Source organism: Choloepus didactylus, chromosome 12 (assembly GCF_015220235.1).
Source record: "Choloepus didactylus isolate mChoDid1 chromosome 12, mChoDid1.pri, whole genome shotgun sequence".
Classification (NCBI taxonomy): domain Eukaryota; kingdom Metazoa; phylum Chordata; class Mammalia; order Pilosa; family Megalonychidae; genus Choloepus; species Choloepus didactylus.
In genome coordinates, this window is record NC_051318.1 from 64,002,316 (window position 1) to 64,021,633 (window position 19,318).

The 19,318-nt window shown below is 36.9% G+C and overlaps 1 protein-coding gene across 5 annotated transcripts in view; it reads left to right on the forward strand.

Moving 5' to 3' along the window:
* KLF12 (Kruppel like factor 12) overlaps positions 1-19,318 on the forward strand; it is a 512,320-nt gene that overhangs the window by 478,829 nt on the left and 14,173 nt on the right. For all 5 annotated transcript variants that reach the window (XM_037799597.1, XM_037799598.1, XM_037799595.1 and 2 more), the window contains one exon: positions 648-805. In XM_037799597.1, the coding sequence (XP_037655525.1) occupies positions 648-805 (158 nt within the window). The remainder of the gene's footprint in view (positions 1-647; positions 806-19,318) is intronic.

Below are 19,318 nucleotides of genomic sequence, written 5' to 3' on the forward strand. Positions count from 1 at the left end.
CCTGTTTTTCTACTGGGGTGTTAAAATTTTTTTTTGTAATGGTAGTACAGCTAATCTTTAAATGCAATCTACTTTATTCCTCACCATGAAAAACCAGCAGCTGGAAACTTTAAATGTCAGATACATTTTACTCAAAAGAAATAGCTTGTCATGAGTCATGTTATTGATGTTCTGATGTCATTTCTTTCAGCCTGACCTCAGTTGTTTTAAAATGTACATTGTGATTTTACACTATTTTGTATGCTGTCACATGCAGTTCAGACTTGCCTGTTAAATACATTTATTTTATGATTTATCTATAGCAGCTTCCTAAAATGTTCTTTAAGAGTATTGAAAAGTTCAAAATTATTGGGTATAAATCTGACCAGATTATACTGATAAGGGACATTTATTTACCTACCATTGCTTTCACTTGGTTTTTATTGTTTCTTTTTTTAAGTATGCCTTTCTAAGTATTTCACCAGAAATGATGTCACACTGCCTGCCATAGAAATTAAGAAAGAAGATGTGTCAGCAGGACATGTAGACACAGTGGCTTTGAGGCTGTATGAAGCTGTAGATGATGAGACCAACTTCTCATGCCAGTAGAACTAAGATGGAGTCATACTGTTTCTCACCATTTAACTCCATTTTTTTTCTTTTTTCAGTTCAATTTCACCATTTAGTATTGAGAGCACAAGACGCCAGAGACGTTCTGAATCCCCAGATTCCAGAAAACGGCGTATCCACAGATGTGATTTTGAGGGATGCAACAAAGTGTACACAAAAAGTTCTCACCTGAAGGCTCATCGGAGGACACATACAGGTACAGCTCTGCGGGGCTTCTTACCTGAGGGTTAGTGAGAGTCCAAAAAGGGCAGCCACTCAGCTCCAGGCCACAAGCTTGCTATAATGGCATTTTGAACTCACTCATTGTGTTGAGTCAGGGTTCTCCAGAGAAACAGAACCAACAGGATGTATATATATATACACGTACATATTAAGAGAGTTAGTATAGGAATTGGCTCTGGTGACTTTGGGGGCTGGCTGGTCCAAATTCCATTAGGGCAGGCAGCAAGCTGGAAACTCCAATAAAGGTGAAGTTGAAATCCCAAGAAGAAGCTGGCTGGCTGAAGTAGAAGCAAAAATTCTTCTTTCTGATTGCTGAAATCCTCAGTTCTGGCTTTTAAGTCCAGCTGATTGGATGAGGAGACTGCCTTGATTGCTGAGGCAATCTTCCTTTGTTGATTCTAGATGCAAATCCATCCACAAAATGCCCCCACAGTAACAATCAGGCCAATGCTTGCTTGACCAAACAACTGGACACTATAACCTAGCCAAGATGACATGTGAAATTAACCATCACAGCCATTATGCACTTTGTTCCTTCCTCCTGGGTGGAACACATTCTCTCTGTGAGTTGAAAAGGGCTTAAGTCTTGGTGAATTTAGAAACCAATGAAGTATGTCTTCTATTTCTTAAGAGCTTTTGAGATGGTGTGAAAATGATCTAGTTTTTCTCATAATCACCATCACCACTTAATCACTGTGTAGTTTTTCAGGCTTAAAAATGTCCACATAGCATATTAAACAATAAGCTGAAACAAATTATTCTCTAATATTAAAGGAAGCATTTTAACAACTTTTACTGTTAGACCACATTTTTTTCTCCTCTCAATCCCCACCCCCCAACTAACCAAGTAAAGACACACGTGCACACACTTGCACATTACGTAGCACTTTGGGCAATTTTAAAACCATTTCCATTTAATTCCATTTGATTTTCCCTGGTACTTTTTTGTAGAAGGAGAGAATTTTTTAGTATTCACGGTTTCAGAGAAGGAAATTGAGACCACAAGTGAATCACTGATTATCCCACCATCCATCCATCCATCCATCCAGGAAATGAGCTAGTGATTCTTCCTGTAGTCCCTACACATCCCCATCCATCAGCTGCCCTTGTCTGCCCTGCTGTAGGCCTCTGAAGGCCCGGACCCTTGGCTGGCATGACCTGGCTTCCACTGCTTCTGGATCCCGTTGGGCACTACCAGTGGGAAGCACTGGCAAGAGACTGAAGGCAGGAGCAACTACAATAAGTTTTTTCGGAAAAATGGTAACTGGAATGAGTAAAACTTGAAGAGGCAAAAAGAACCAGGAAACTCATTCACACACACACATCCCTGGCAGCTACGTGCCACAGAATGAGCAAGCCCAGTGACTGTCCTCAGCAGGAACTCAGACTTCACCTGCCTCTACCTTGGAATTCCAATTGCAGCAGACTCTCATATCACTGAGTAAATAGTATTCCCTCTCAAATATTAGAAGACCACAGTACACTATTTCTCAGTTTAGGTAGCAAAGTAATTTAAATCAGTATTCTTCCCACTTATTTTGCCCACTTTAGTTCAGTGGACTGTTTTCAAAGCTGCTTTACAGAGACTGCTTCTTGACTCCAAATAGTGAGGCTAGGTGTGTGTGTGATGAAATTATGGCACAGGAAGTTTTCCTTAAGTCAAAAAAATATTATACATCTGCAGTTTACTTTTGTTCATCTAAGACTTCATCCTTCTAATGTTTCCAAGATAGTTAATTCAACACATTTTCAAACTGTTGGTTCCATTTTTCCTCCCTGTTCCCAATTCTTTTCCCTTGCCTACTTAATTCCAAATTCTTCCTTCTCCATTGATTTGAGCTTCCCCATAAGAGATTTCTTCTGTTTTATAGGCACTATTTTTTAATCACTTTATCATTGAGACAGAGGAATGAGTTCAGAGAAGACATGAAAATAGAATAAGCATGTTTCATCATGTCAGTGTATTGTGAACACAAATTGTAGCAGTAAGAGTGATCAGGTCATATTTACTGACTTTTTATGTGATCCGCTGCGATTAAAAATAATGATCCTCCTTTAATGAGTGCTTGCATATTTTGAGTTATACCTATTTTCTTTGAGTTTCTCAGAATATATATTAGCCTCATCCTCACACAAATGACTCTATTCCATTTATCTCAGTGATGAACAGTGAAACAGGAAAATTTTTAATTTGGTACTATTAAAGGATTTAACTCCATGGCACATTATAGGATTGCATCTTACAGGTTTTAACATATAATGCGCAAACCATGTCTTCTCTACTTTCATATTATAATTCTAAACAATATAAACCTTGAGTGCTGATGTGGAATATTTAGTTTAGCTTCTTAATAACATGAAATCATAGGCTCTTAGGATCAAAGTGGACTTTATGCATCACCATCTAGCTTGTTTCCTAATCAGGAGAATCCTTTGTATGCCATTCCTCTCAGAGAGCAAGTCAGTTCCATGCAGTTTTCTGCAAACTGACGGTTTTCTTTTATTTGAGCCTTAAAACAACCTGGTACAACAGGTATTATTCTTTCCTTAGTACATGTGTGACTCCTGGCCTAGTATTGTTCCCACAACAGTAATTTCTCCACCTCCCTTTTAGCACTTCAAGTCACAGAGAGCTTATTCTTCTACAGGGTAAGTTGGATAAAATGTGTGAGGGCAGTCTCGTGCCTTACAGTGTTGAACTGTGTTTGGCCCTGCTACATTGTGGCCTCTTTTTAATTTTTAATTTTTAATTTTTAATTTTTAATTTTCGCATAATTATAGGCCCTGGTGTTCTTCCGAACCTTCTCAAACCAGTGACATCTTCATGTCTCCAAATCGGACATCCCCAGTTGTCTCGACTGTGTCATTCTGAATACACTTCAATTTATAACTATGTCTTAAGTTTACATACCACACGTTGTAGGAAGACATCTTGGTAATGAACTTGTCCTAATATATGCAAGGAATAAGCTAAGTCTTTTTGCAGTTGATAGTCTTTGTTAGGACATCTAAATTAAGAACTGTTGACCTGATCCCTCTCCTGTACTTACTACTGATTTTCCAATTTCTTTTAAATGTCAGCATGCATACAGTGGGAGCTGTCCCTCATGTTTTGGCTTCCCTTGGGGAATAGTGCATTCCCAACCACTGAAAGCGTTTGGATGATCTCTTGTTGGAGATGTGGAACAAACAGAAGCATTATTCTGAAGGTTGGACATACCCTTTTGAGTCTGAGAAATTAGTAGTTTAATTCTCAGAATTAGACCCATTATTGATAGACCCATTATTCTACTAAATTGGAACCACTTAGAAGCCTTTCTCTGCTCACCTTTTAGTACTTTTAAGTTTCTCCTTTAGCTGTTCCATCTTTACCAGCAAATGGTGAATGTAGTAATTGGACAGATTCAAGGAAAAAGCCCTGAGACATGGTCCTAGAGACTTCTAAAAAGAAATAGAGAAATTCAGTAGATACGCTACAACTGGTTCAAAGTGAGCCGACGCTGGCTTCTATGCAAGACTTTATAGCATGATATTCAAAATGAAATCAACACGAGTTCTATAGGGATTCAGGTTGGCTTGCGTTGCTTTAAATAAATATCTTTATAGCCTTACCTTTGCTTCGGGCATATTGAGTAAGTTGTATTGTGTGACCAATAATAATTAATGGGGAGTTTGGGATTGTAACAGATGACTTATGAGAGTCTTGCACGCTATGGGAGGTGAACAAGCAGCAATGAGAATCTTTTCTTTGAGAAAGTCATGTTAATTTTGCCATTTAATACTTGATCTTTTGGGGCTTTATTAGTACCTGACAAGTCTTCTGTTTATTTAGGACTTAAGCAACAAATTAAACATATTTTTAAGAATGTGAAAGAGGAATATTTTCTAGATACTAGCAAGGAATTTAGAGAAAACAAATGCTGAAGAGTGCTATTTTAAATTTAAAAATAAATTAAGTACATTTTCATGAATTTGAAGTTTAGCTAATCTCATGAAGATTGGGCCAAATATTTTTAAATACCTTTACTAACATCTGCTTGTGGTAAATCTGTCTAGGCACTTATTTTAAAAGGAGGGAAAAAAATATATATATATATATCTCAGCAATCACATATATATTATTGTCAGCAGATACATTGTTCTTATTCACTGGCCTAAATTGTGTGTGCTTCTTCTACATGAAGCAGTGTATTTAAATAAATATGCAGCATATTTAAATTAATATAATCATTTAAACTTGTACTGTGCATAGCTATGTCCTGTGTATTTCCCTCATTTCATTTAAGAATTTTATTGCTTATTAAATTATTTAAATTTAATTTTAGAATGAAATAATTTTATGGGTTCAGTATTGCTGTTTGAAATTCTCATTTTCTGAAAATGTACATCATTGTAATTTCTAAAATGCAGTACATGCAACACTCAGGCATCAGTGATTCCTACAGCCACTAGATGGTGCACTAGAACCAGATGTTGTATCTTAGAAGAGGGTCAGAAAAAGATTCAACTAGACCCCTCTAGTGGTATGTATGACGACTTAAAAATTGAAAGGGATTTATCGGTGTTCTGCAGAATATTACGGTTTAACAATGAGTAAGGAAAAGACAAGATAATAAACTTAAAACCCAATTTTATAAGTAACTGCAACATTTAAAAATGTTCAGTTCCAAATAAATCTGGAAACATGAAACTCATTTAGCCAATCTTATCTAATATTCACTTTAATTCATACAAAAACTATAAACCTCTAGATCCAAAAAAATAGTAAACTTAAGGCACATTTCTTATCTACTCACTTTATGAAAAATAACTCATTAATTTTTTGCTTGGTGAGTATAGGGTGTTTGTAAATAAAAATTCTAATTAAAGCAAAAATTCATAACTGAATTTTATAATACTAGTTCACATTATATGTAAAAGTAAACATTTGATTAAAAAATTTTAAATGTCCTTCCTTTCTTCATAAATCAAGGAAGCTATGCGTTGTTTAATCCTTAATGACTAAAGCTTTTATAATTACTATCATGGGCTCTGATTATTACTATCAGGTATTGACACTATTTGAAGCAGACCCACACATATTGTTTCTAAATGCTTGCACATCCTATGCTTTTCCACTTCTTTCCCTTGCCTTATCACTTCTCACTGCTGTTCCTGTATTTCTTGCTTCTAATTTAGTGTCTTAATTTATTCAATGGGATTCTGGAGTGATTTAATGATATTCCTACAAAGCAAAATCATGGGCTTTATGACAGCTGTGTATCTTGGTGGCCTTTGGCTTTTCCTTCATGTTCACAGGTGTTTGTGGTTGCCAGCTCTGATCTTCAGATAATTGGGGTGCTACGGTTCATAATTCCACTATATTCATTAAGTAACTCTTTCTATGTTAAGCTCCATTTCAGATCCCCGTCTAGATAACTTAGATAAAGCTTAGGGCTTAGTGATGCCAAGATAACAAACATACTGACAATTTTCAGGGAAAAATCTAAGTTTTTTGGCCAAACTGCTGACAAATACGAGCAATACTGGCAATTTCTGGTAAATGGGAAAATACAGTAGAGGTAGCACTGAATTTTTGAGGTCAGGAGGCAAAAGGTTGACTCCATCTTTGGCCCCTAATTGGTTGGATGAACTGAGACAAGCTACTTAATGTCAGTGAATCTTAGGTTTTAACTTTGAACATAAACATAGCAGGTTGTTGCATATGTCCAACAGGGGATATCATTCCTCTTTATATCACCAGCAAATACAGTGAGTAACACACACAGGAACTCAGTTATTTGTTGAATTGAAATTTTATCTGTATAGATACAGATATATGTTATTATTGTGAACAGTAGGTTCAAAGCAAGAGAGTTAGGATAATTTAGTACACACTCATCACAATGAACTATAATAAAATCACTTCAGACTACTAAAATATATATAATTCATATAATTTGGCATTAACTGTCATTTAATACGTTCCTTTTGCCATCATTTTGATAAAACAATGACAAACAATCTTTTGAGTATATTTAAAATACTTAGTAAAACATAACAGTTCTACCTTTGAAAGGTCTTGTTCATAGACAAAGTCAAATAAATACTTGTTAAGCATTTTCTGGATCAGAGGCACTACAGAGGTTTGTGTTTTATTTTTAAGGCAGTAAGAATCATAGCTCCATCTTCAGAGAACTTGTCAACAAGTACAAAAGACTCACACGCGTTGTCATGACAAAGGTCAAGTGCACAAGCCCTCTACAGAAGGTACGAGCAAGTGACAAAGTGAAACATACTGAGAGCCAGGGCCTTTGGGGACATCTTCCTAAGCTGGGCATGCAGGACCCTTCCTGTTTGACTTCTGTTCACCTGTTTAGCCTCAGTTGCTGACCCTGTCCCACTCTTAGCCTATTTCTCAGCCATACAGATGAATGACTCTCCAAACGTGACTTTGTTCTCCCTGCTTGTGTGATCTGCCTAGCTGCCTCATTTCTTCCTATTTCTTTAGTTAGAAAACTCCTATTTTCCAAACTTGCCTCAGCCTCACCTGTCTTTTAAGTTCTTTGAGCAGACCCCCTTCCATTGTCCGTGACCTCAGAGCACTTCAAACATTTCCCTGTTGGACAGTTTGATGGTCAGTAAGGAAGAGTACATGGGAAATAGTAAAGCAGTAGAAACAACAAGACTTTTTATTGGTTGGGTATGAGGGTAGGGAGAGAAAGACTGAAGAATGTTCTCATCTCAGTCTCTTTGGTCAGGAGGAAGGAATGCTGTCAACAGAAATAGGGATCATAGGTAGAAGAGTGTTGATACTTAATGGGGACCTAAAACATCCCGGGCAGTGTGCTCAGCTCTGCTACTGCTTTACCTATGTTAATCACCTACAAAAATCCCTATAAACGATTGAGGTTAGAGCACTGACCCAGGGTCATGTAGTGGAAAAGTGTTGGAGCTGGAATCAAACTCCAGTTTCTCCAGCACCTCAGACAAGTTTGTGAATAATCTGCCAGTCTCTTCTGTTCACCAGAGCCTCGTTCCTATGCGTGTCCACCTGGGGGTGCCTACTTGCTTAAGGATGGTTTCTAAGGTATTTTGAAGTAATAAGATAAAGAACCACTTAGTTGATTTTTAAGAATTTTCATTAATTTAAACCAGTCTTTCTCCCTCATCTACTAAAATTTTACTTTGTTAGAAAGCCATTGAGAAGACACGGAACATAGGCATTAATAATTAAATAGCCAACTCTTGAGTGCTTCCTCAGCATACAGCTCTCTGAGAGGTAATGGAGGCAAAGCAAAGAGAAAGACAGCAAGAAGTTCTAGGTCTGGTGGGGGGCACAGCCACCTCTGCAAATATCCACTGTGTGAAGTGTGATGGGAAAGCCCTGAGCGAGCTCTTGCAAGTTGCCACAGCGGCACTGAGGGGGTAGTTGATCCTGTTAGCCTCCTGCCCATAACCGTCAGCCTAGGCAAGCAAGCACATTTTAGTACCACCTCTAAAAAGGATGCAGAAAAATCTAGTTTGGTAGCAAAATGTTAAGAAGTGTTGTGCTTATTTTCTTCAGTGGGGAGGAGGGAGGGAGTTATTTTAACTTACCTTAGAGAGTCACCCTTCAGAAACATATTGGACCTAATATAGAGAATTAGGTACAGTTATCTGAACGTAGGTACCAGTACTGTACGTAGTTGATTTACTTTTGTTTTTGAAGTTTTACCTTATTTAATTTAAAAATAAACAGACCTTCTTCATATACTTAGAAAAGTAAAGACTTCTAAAACAGCCTACCAATTATACCTCATTTAAATAAATGAATTAGTAAATGAGGTGTTTTTTTTTTCCCCCTGAATTCTGTTTGTATTGACATATAAATCACTCAGTAGCTTAAAAATACCACAGGATCCTACGATGGTGCTCCCCAAATTTCTTTCCTCTGTTTTTGGCTTTAGTTTAACTATCTCCATCAAAGCCACATGTAAGGAGTGGTGGGGTAACAATACCTCCAACCTTTATATATTCTTTTGTTCTGCTGAAAAAGAAGTATAGATTTAGGATTGTTAGTCATCTTATCCTGCAGGGTTAAATTAACTGCTACTACTATGCAATTTTTGGTTTCAATGGAAGTATTAAATATGAGGAGCTATATTTTTATAGAAAATATATTCACCATTAAAGAATATATAAAAGTTTATAATGCTTAGAATAATTCAATTAAAAGTCTTTATAACTAGGAATAAAAATTATTCAGTAAATATATTGTCTTAAAGATTAGAATAACAAATAATGCTCATTTGAGCAACAAAATAGAAGGCTCATTCACATATCTTTCCCAGCACTAGCAAGGAATGGCCAGTGTTTCCATATGACTGAAGACTGGGACACTTGTAGGGGCAAGGCAAAAGATGAAGCTGAAATCAGTGGGGACCTGATCACCAGGGCCATGTGTGATGAAATAGAGTTAGACTTCATCCCAAAGTAACTGGAGGATGTTAATCAGAGTGTGGCATGATCAAATTGTCTTTCAAATACATTATGAACAATATAGTGGGGTGGGGGGAGGGATAGAACATAAAACAGGGAAATAAAACCCTTAGAAATTGATCCTGATGAAAGGTGGCAAGAATCTAAAGAAAAGCTGACCACGACTATGGGGATAAACTGGGGAGGACAGCTGGACAGATATTTGGCAGGCAGACCCAACAGACATAACCATCGTGGAAGGTCAGGTGGAGAATATAACATATTATGACTCGATACCTGGTAGATGAGGTCGCTCCAGAGAGTAAAACAAGAAGGAGCATGTTTTGTTTAGGTGGTAAAAGATGGATCAAGTTCTGGTCGTGGTGAGGTTGCTTTGGGGGACTGCCCCTTGGGAATGTCCTATATCACCCTGGGGCTTAGGAGAGAGACTGCTGAGGTGGGTAGACAGGAATCTTTCCCTTATAAGTACAGTGGAAGCCATGGGAGCCAAGGAGAATATATGCATGGAAGAAGTCATCAAAGTCAAATCTTGGTAAAAAGTTATGTGACAGGTAAAAGAAACTGAGAAAAAGTAGCCAGAAATGGAGAAGAATGGTGTTTACAAAAACTACATGGAAATACGAACTCAGAACAGTCAGATAAAACATTGTCTTTAGATCTTGAACTTGTACATTCAGTAAAGTACATTTTTTTATTAGGATATTTAAATTCATTTATATTTGATTTGTAGATGAGCAGGGGCAAGACTTTGTATCATTATGTTGCTGTGTGTGCTGTAAGTAGTAATTGGTTGCACAGTATATTAAAATGTGGAGAGAAAATAGAGAGTAATGGTTAAGATCATGAACTTTGGCATGAGACACCTTAGTTTCAAATCCCACCTCCACCACATTCTTACTGAATGACTCTAAGTGGAAATAGTTATTGAAACTACTTCATTAGGAAGTTAAATGAGTTTGTATCCATAAAGTGCTTAGAGCAAAATGTGGTACATGGAAATTGCTATATGCTTTAACAAATATTAGTTTTATCAAAGATACCCATTATAGAATTGCATGGGAAAAAAAGGACAGCCACACTTGTTCTTGTTTACACATAATGAGAGACAGTCAATTAATTCAGTCCAGACAATTCACTAGCTTATCGATTACTTGTCTGATTGAATTGACAAGACCTAATGGATCCAACATGTTATCAAATTGGCCTGCTTGGCCTATACTAGGAAAATAAGGATGGGCATCCAGTTACTTTTGGAAACCTTTTCATTCCTTAAAAATAGCAAACAGGGATCCATTAAGTTCAAGTTATTTATAGTTTTAAACAAAAGTAAAAAAAAAATCTTGAATTCTATAAATAGAAAATTAAATATCCTTTGTTGAGCACCTGTCATTGGCCAGGCACTTGGCATGTGGAAGTACCAAGTTTCTTAGTAGTACTGCAGGGATAGATACTATGCCCATTTCACAGGTCGGGAAACTGTGCTTCTGAAAGCTTAACTCGGCCTGAGATCCAATTGCAAATCGGTTGACTGAGCTTGCACATAACATGTTGGGCCTGATTTCAAAGCCTGTGATATTTTTGCTACCTTAACACCCTGAAGACGCGGTCAGCCTGTTCTCTCCCTGGACCACTCAGGAGGCTTGTAACCTCAGCTTTTTCTTTGTCTCTAGGTTTCCATTTCCTCATCTTAAAAGTACCTTATTCCCTCCCAGTTCTAAAATTCTATGAACTTTTATGAACTAATGTAACAGAAACCAAAAGACAAGATAGGAATCTTGATTCTGGCTTTTTCCTCATATGCAAATACCATTCCTCAAGTGAAACAGGTTGTCACAGCAAATATGTTGAGCCTTGAATGTAATGAAGCTCATTTGTCAGTGTCTGGGGCCCTGTAACTTTATAAAAGTTAAACAGGGACACATTTCACAAATGCACTTCTGAACCTACGAAAATGCCTATGATTCCCATTGCAAAAGGTGTTCCTTTTCAGTTCCTTGAAAAAATAATAGAAAGGAGCTGATGAGAACACGGGTGTTTTGTTTAACGCAGGCTTTTTCAAACTGCACATTCCTCTTGTGTGCATTGCTCCTATGTCATTTTAACATGAAAGGGCACCTGGCTTTTGTCTCAGAACACATCTGCCTTTCAGCATTTCTTTTGGTGACATGGGAGGCACCTGAAAAAAGTTATTTCTGTTTAGTGGGTTTTGAGAATCTATTCAATGACTGGTGTTTTCATTAGACTTTATCATGCCTTCTGCTGGGTAAATGTCATGGAAATACATTTAGTGACTCTTAATCCTTTTCTTTAATCAAAATTGAAAGAAACAGGCATTCACAAACTAAATCAATTTGTTGGCTCTTTGAAGGAAAAAACCCTGATGTGAGTTTTCATTTTCCTGGGACACTTAATTAGAATTCTATTTAAATAATGCCTGTGAATGCGGGTGTGTATGTGTGTGTGTGTGTGTGTGTGTACACACCCCCAAATTGGCTACATAAAGCTGTATTCTGCATGAACCACAAATGTGAAGTTTAAAATAGTTTTTTAGAATGAAAAATAGCAAACCTTCTTTTTTTGCTGTGTTCTCTTTTTAATCTTAGGGGACTATTTCAATTTAAAAAAATAAAAGCTTTTGCTATTTGTTTTGGTTAACATGTTCCTTTTTCTGAAAATTTCATAGTTTAGTCCAGTTTTTTTACAGAACTGGAAGAGTACAGATTGTGCTGGGGGAAAAAAAGGTCAGAATCTTTTTTAAAAAAGGCAACAGATACAGATGGCTTAGGGCTTTGTCATGGGATATAGGGAACTTCACTTCAGAATTGAACACCTACAAGTTAATAAACTGCGTGCCAAGGCATGGTATTAAATCACCCAGACGCTGCCCTTTGATTCTTCCTGTATGTTAGTAACTTAATGTCTCAACTTTTCCAAAAATCTACTTACAAAGAATTATTGGTAAAGAAATGTACCATATCATTTTCCATAATTTCACTATTTCATGGGATTCATATAAGAAGAACATTAAAGATGATCTAGTGGTAGAGTCAAAACTTTTTTTTTTTTTTTAACAGATTTAAACTTTAGTCCATCTGTCAAACTCCAGTGAGTTTGGCAAAGGCAGGCAAACAACCCATAAGATTATTTTGAAGAATACTAAGTACATTTTCAAAGATTTTGCCACTATGGATTACATGTATACTGGTGAGTTAGACAAAAGGAGCAAAGGAGATAGGCATGTTTTTTTTTTTAGCTTGTTTCTAGGGAGAAATAGTTGTGAATAACACATTTGCTGAATTCTAATTCAAATTAATTTAAGGAAAATTCTCTATTCCTGGAGAAATTCATGGAAAATCGTCTTTTACAGTGGCCATTGCTCAGCCTGTTGCAGAGCAGTGGTGTACATTAGAAGCACAGTCCCTGAGAGGTGTCCGGCTCCTTTTGTGGTCCAGGCCAACTCTTTGCATAGGAAAATTTTCATGGAAAATTCAGCTACCACCCAGTCCCTATCACTGGTTTTTTAAAAATCAAATTTAGCTTTCTATTTTTCTAGTAAGTTATTAACGGAAAGAAAGATTGGAAGAAAGATGCTATTCTTCAATATATCCTCTCAGTACTTGTCACACACACTACCACTATGTATCTTAAAAACTTTTATCATCTGAATTAGTTTTTTAATCACATCATGAAGTCGGTTGTTACCTTAATTTGTTTATAAGATTACACCCTTTAAATTGCTTCAAAGCACAAGGGTTAGAAAACACAACAGAGTAGCTACTAAAATTATTTATATCCATTTATAAATCTTGGTTAGCCTCAAAAGGGCATTTATTGATTATTTTTTTAAATGACATGCTAGGCACTGAGTATAATCAAAACCTATGCCTCTCAAGTGAGGGGCCAAAGCCAATCTCTGCCTGATGAGAATAGCAACCTCTTGCCCACATAGCCTCTAATTTTGAAGAGAGATTTGAAGGTTTGTTTTTGTCTTTCCTTTTTTTTTTAAGTACATGGAGAGAAAATACTGAAACTGCAGGTCTATTAATTAGCCATTGGGGGCAGGAAATATTATGCATAAAATTTTCTCCTATAGTAAAAGTTTACATTTTTGTAAGAAACATTTCAAGGAAAATTCATCTTTCACTCAGATAATTAAATATTTCTGATATAATTCCTCCTTTTTTTCTCCAGTGGTGAAAGTTTGCATTCTTTCTTCTGTCTTCATAGCCCTCATAGCTTATAAGTATATCTATCATTTTCATTGGTTTTATTCATGAAGTAAATAAGTTTGTGCCTCTTGTATTTTGCACGCCCTGTTACGTTGCTTTCATAATACTTATTGCATGTGATTACAACTCACAGAATGCTGTTCAAATTTTGCACTAAGTTTCCCTGACCTTCATTTGTGGGCTTGCACATTATCAAGAAGATGTTCTCCGTCCCACGATGCCAGGTCTATCATATTCCACGTTGCCAGGGAGATTCACTCCCCTGGGTGTCTGATCCCACGTAGTGGGGAGGGCAGTGATTTCACCTTTCAAGTTGGCTTAGCTAGAGAGAGAGGGCCACATCTGAGCAACAAAGAGGCATTCGGGAGGAGGCTCTTAGGCACAACCATAGGGAGGCCTAGCCTCTCCTTTGCAGCAACCGTCTTCCCAAGGGTAAAACCTGTGGTAGAGGGCTCAACCCATCCAACCACCAGTCCCCTATGTCTGTGGTCATGTTAGCAACCATGGAGGTGGGGTAGGCCAATACCCCTGCATTCTCCACAGGCTCCTCAAGGGGGCACTACATCTTTTTTTTTCCTTGTTTTTCTTTTTTTTTTTTTTTTTTTTAACTTTCCCTTCTTTTTTAAATCAACTGTATGAAAAAAAAGTTAAAAAGAAAACAAACATACAATAAAAGAACATTTCAAAGAGACCATAACAAGGGAGTAAGAAAAAGACAACTAACCTAAGATAACTGCTTAACTTCCAACATGTTCCTACTTTACCCCAAGAAAGTTACCTAATATAGCAACATTTCTGTGAACTTGTTCCTACTATATCCATCAGAAATTAACAGACCATAGTCATTCCTGGGCATCCCCAGAACATTAAATAGCTTATCTGTTCTTCTTGGATTATTGTTCCCCCTTCCTTAATTGCTCTCTATTGCTAGTTCCCCTACATTCTACATTATAAACCATTTGTTTTACATTTTTCAAAGTTCACATTAGTGGCAGCATATAATATTTCTCTTTTTGTGCTGGCTTATTTCACTCAGCATTATGTCTTCAAGGTTCATCCATGTTGTCATATGTTTCACAAGATTGTTCCTTCTTACTGACGCGTAGTATTCCATCGTGTGTATATACCACATTTTATTTATCCACTCATCTGTTGAAGGACATTTGGGTTGTTTCCATCTCTTGGCAATTGTGAATAATGCTGCTATGAACATTGGCGTGCAGATATCTGTTCGTGTCACTGCTTTCCGACCTTCCGGGTATATACCGAGAAGTGCAATCGCTGGATCGAATGGTAACTCTGTATCTAGTTTTCTAAGGAACTGCCAGACTGACTTCCAGAGTGGCTGAACCATTATACAGTCCCACCAACAATGAATAAGAGTTCCGGTTTCTCCACATCCCCTCCAGCATTTGTAGTTTCCTGTTTGTTTAATGGCAGCCATTCTAACCGGTGTTAGATGGTATCTCATTGTGGTCTTAATTTGCATCTCTCTAATAGCTAGTGAAGCTGAACATTTTTTCATGTGTTTCTAGGCCATTTGTATTTCCTCTTCAGAGAACTGTCTTTTCATATCTTTTGCCCATTTTATAATTGGGCTGTCTGTACTATTGTCATTGAGTTCTAGGATTTCTTTATATATGCAAGATATCAGTCTTTTGTCAGATACATGGTTTCCAAAAATTTTTTCCCATTGAGTTGGCTGCCTCTTTACCTTTTTGAGAAATTCCTTTGAGGTGCAGAAACTTCTAAGCTTGAGGAGTTCCCATTTATCTATTTTCTCTTTTGTTGCTTGTGCTTTGGGTGTAAAGTCTAGGAAGTGGCCTCCTAATACAAGGTCTTGAAGATGTTTTCCTACATTATCTTCTAGGAGTTTTATGGTACTTTCTTTTATATTGAGATCTTTGGTCCATTTTGAGTTAATTTTTGTGTAGGGGGTGAGGGAGGGGTCCTCTTTCATTCTTTTGGATATGGATATCCAACTCTCCCAGCCCCATTTGTTGAAAAGACCATTATGACTCAGTTCAGTGACTTTGGGGGCCTTATCAAAGATCAGTCGGCCATAGATCTGAGGGTCTGTCTCCGAATTCTCAATTCGATTCCATTGATCTATGTGTCTATCTTTGTGCCAGTACCATGCTGTTTTGGCAACTGTGGCTTTATAATAAGCTTCAAAGTCAGGGAGTGTAAGTCCTCCCACTTCGTTTTTCTTTTTTAGAGTGTCTTTAGCAATTCGAGGCATCTTCCCTTTCCAAATGAATTTGATAACTAGCTTTTCCAAGTCTGCAAAGTAGGTTGTTGGAATTTTGATTGGGATTGCATTGAATCTGTAGATGAGTTTGGGTAGAATTGACATCTTAATGACATTTAGTCTTCCTATCCATGAACATGGAATATTTTTCCATCTTTTAAGGTCCCCTTCTATTTCTTTTAGTAGAGTTATGTAGTTTTCTTTGTATAGGTCTTTTACATCTTTGGTTAAGTTTATTCCTAGGTACTTGATTTTTTTAGTTGCTATTGAAAATGGTATCTTTTTCTTGAGTGTCTCTTCAGTTTGTTCATTTCTAGCATATAGAAACATTACTGACTTATGTGCATTAACCTTGTATCCCGCTACTTCGCTAAATTTGTTTATTAGCTCTAGTAGCTGTAACGTCGATTTCTCAGGGTTTTGTAGATATAAGATCATATCATCTGCAAACAATGACAGTTTTACTTCTTCTTTTCCAATTTGGATGCCTTTTATTTCTTTGTCTTGCCGGATTGCCCTGGCTAGCACTTCCAGCACAATGTTGAATAACAGTGGTGATAGCGGGCATCCTTGTCTTCTTCCTGATCTTAAGAGGGAAGGCTTTCAGTCTCTCACCATTGAGTACTATGCTGGCTGTGGGTTTTTCATATATGCTCTTTATCATGTTGAGGAAGTTTCCTTCAATTCCTACCTTTTGAAGTGTTTTTATCAAAAAGGGATGTTGGATTTTGTCAAATGCTTTTTCAGCATCTATTGAGATGATCAATTGATTTTTCCCTTTTGACTTGTTAATGTGTTGTAATACATTGATTGATTTTCTTATGTTGAACCATCCTTGCATGCCTGGAATAAACTCCACTTGGTCATGGTGTATGATTTTTTTAATGTGTCTTTGGATTCGATTTGCAAGTATTTTGTTGAGGATTTTTGCATCTATATTCATTAGGGAGATTGGCCGGTAGTTTTCCTTTTTTGTAACATCTTTGCCTGGTTTTGGTATTAGATTGATGTTAGCTTCATAAAATGAGTTAGGTAGTGTTCCATTTTCTTCAATGTTTTGAAAGAGTTTGAGTAAGATTGGTGTCAGTTCTTTCTGGAAAGTTTGGTAGAATTCTCCTGTGAAGCCATCTGGCCCTGGGCATTTATTTGTGGGAAGATTTTTGATGACTGATTGGATCTCTTTGCTTGTGATGGGTTGGTTGAGGTCTTCTATTTCTTCTCTGGTCAGTCTAGGTTGTTCATATGTTTCCAGGAAATTGTCCATTTCCTCTACATTATCCAGTTTGTTGCCATACAGTTGTTCATAGTATCCTCTTATAATTTTTTTAATTTCTTCAGGATCTGCAGTTATGTCACCTTTTTCATTCATTATTTTGTTTATATGGGTCTTCTCTCTTTTTGATTTTGTCAGTCTAGCTAGGGGCTTGTCAATCTTGTTGATCTTCTCAAAGAACCAACTTTTGGTGATATTTATCCTCTCTATTGTTTTTTTGTTCTCTATGTCATTTATTTCTGCTTTAATCCTTGTTATTTCTTTTCTTCTACTTGGTTTAGGATTGGTTTGCTGTTCATTTTCTAGCTTCTTCAGTTGATCCATTAGTTCTTTGATTTTGGTTCTTTCTTCTTTTTTAATATGTGCGTTTAGTGCTATAAATTTCCCCCTTAGCACTGCTTTTGCTGCATCCCATAGGTTTTGGTATGTTGTGTTCTCATTTTCATTCGTCTCTATATATTTAGCAATTTCTCTTGCTATTTCTTCTTTAACCCACTGATTGTTTAGGAGTGTGTTGTTTAACCTCCAGGTATTTGTGAATTTTCTAAGTCTCTGATGGTTATTGACTTCTAATTGTATTCCATTGTGGTCAGAGAATGTGCTTTGAATAATTTCAATCTTTTTAAATTTATTGAGGCTTGTTTTATGTCCCAGCATATGATCTATTCTGGAGAAAGTTCCATGAGCACTAGAAAAGTATGTGTATCCTGGTGATTTGGGATGTAATGTCCTGTATATGTCTGTTAAATCTAATTCATTTATCAGATTGTTTAGGTTTTCAATTTCCTTATTGGTCTTCTGTCTGGTTGATCTATCTATAGGAGAGAGTGATGTGTTGAAGTCTCCCACAATTATTGTGGAAACATCAATTGCTTCCTTTAGTTTTTCCAGTGTTTCTCTCATGTATTTTGTGGCCCCTTGATTGGGTGCATAGACATTTACGATTGTTATTTCTTCTTGCTGAATCGCCCCTTTTATTAGTACGTAGTGGCCTTCTTTGTCTCTCAAAACATCCCTGCATTTGAAGTCTATTTTATCTGAGATTAATATTGCTACACCTGCTTTCTTTTGGCTGTAGCTTGCATGAAATATTTTTTTCCATCCTTTCACTTTCAGTTTCTTTGTGTCCCTGTGTCTAAGATGAGTCTCTTGTATGCAACATATTGATGGTTCATATTTTTTGATCCATTCTGCGAATCTATATCTTTTAATTGGGGAGTTTAATCCATTTACATTCAACGTTATAACCGTGAAGGCATTTCTTGAATCAGCCATCTTATCCTCTGGTTTATGTTTGTCATATTTTCCCCCTCTGTCTATTAATATCCTTTATTGTACCTATACCGAATCTCTTTAGTACTGAACCTTTCTCCAAGTCTCTCTGTCCTTTCTTTGTTTCTCTGTCTGTAGGGCTCCCTTGAGTATCTCCAGTAGGGCAGGTCTCTTGTTAGCAAATTCTCTCAGCATTTGTTTGTCTGTGAAAAATTGAAGCTCTCCCTCAAATTTGAAGGAGAGCTTTGCTGGATAAAGTATTCTTGGCTGGAAATTTTTCTCACTCAGAATTTTAAATATATCGTGCCACTGCCTTCTCGCCTCCCTGATGGCTGCTGAGTAGTCACTACTTAGTCTTATGCTGTTTCCTTTGTATGTGGTGAATTGCTTTTCTCTTGCTGCTTTCAGAACTTGCTCCTTCTCTTCTGTGTTTGACAGTGTGATCAGTATATGTCTTGGAGTGGGTTTATTTGGATTTATTCTATTTGGAGTTCGCTGAGCATTTATGATTTGTGTATTTATGTTGTTTAGAAGATTTGGGAAGTTTTCCCCAACAATTTCTTTGAATACTCTTCCTAGACCTTTACCCTTTTCTTCCCCTTCTGGGACACCAATGAGTCTTATATTCGGACATTTCATATTATCTATCATATCCCTGAGGTCCATTTCGATGTTTTCAATTTTTTTCCCCATTCTTTGTTTTATGCTTTCATTTTCCATTCTGTCATCTTCCAGGTCACTGATTCATTGTTCAACTTCCTCTAGTCTTGTACTATGAGTGTCCAGAATCTTTTTAATTTGGTCAACAGTTTCTTTAATTTCCATAAGATCATCCATTTTTTTATTTAGTCTTGCAATGTCTTCTTTATGCTCTTCTAGGGTCTTCTTGATTTCCTTTGTCTCCCATACTATGGTCTCATTGTTCATCTTTAGTTCTTTGAGTAGCTGCTCTAGGTGCTGTGTCTCTTCTGGTCTTTTGATTTGAGTGCTTGGGCTTGGGTT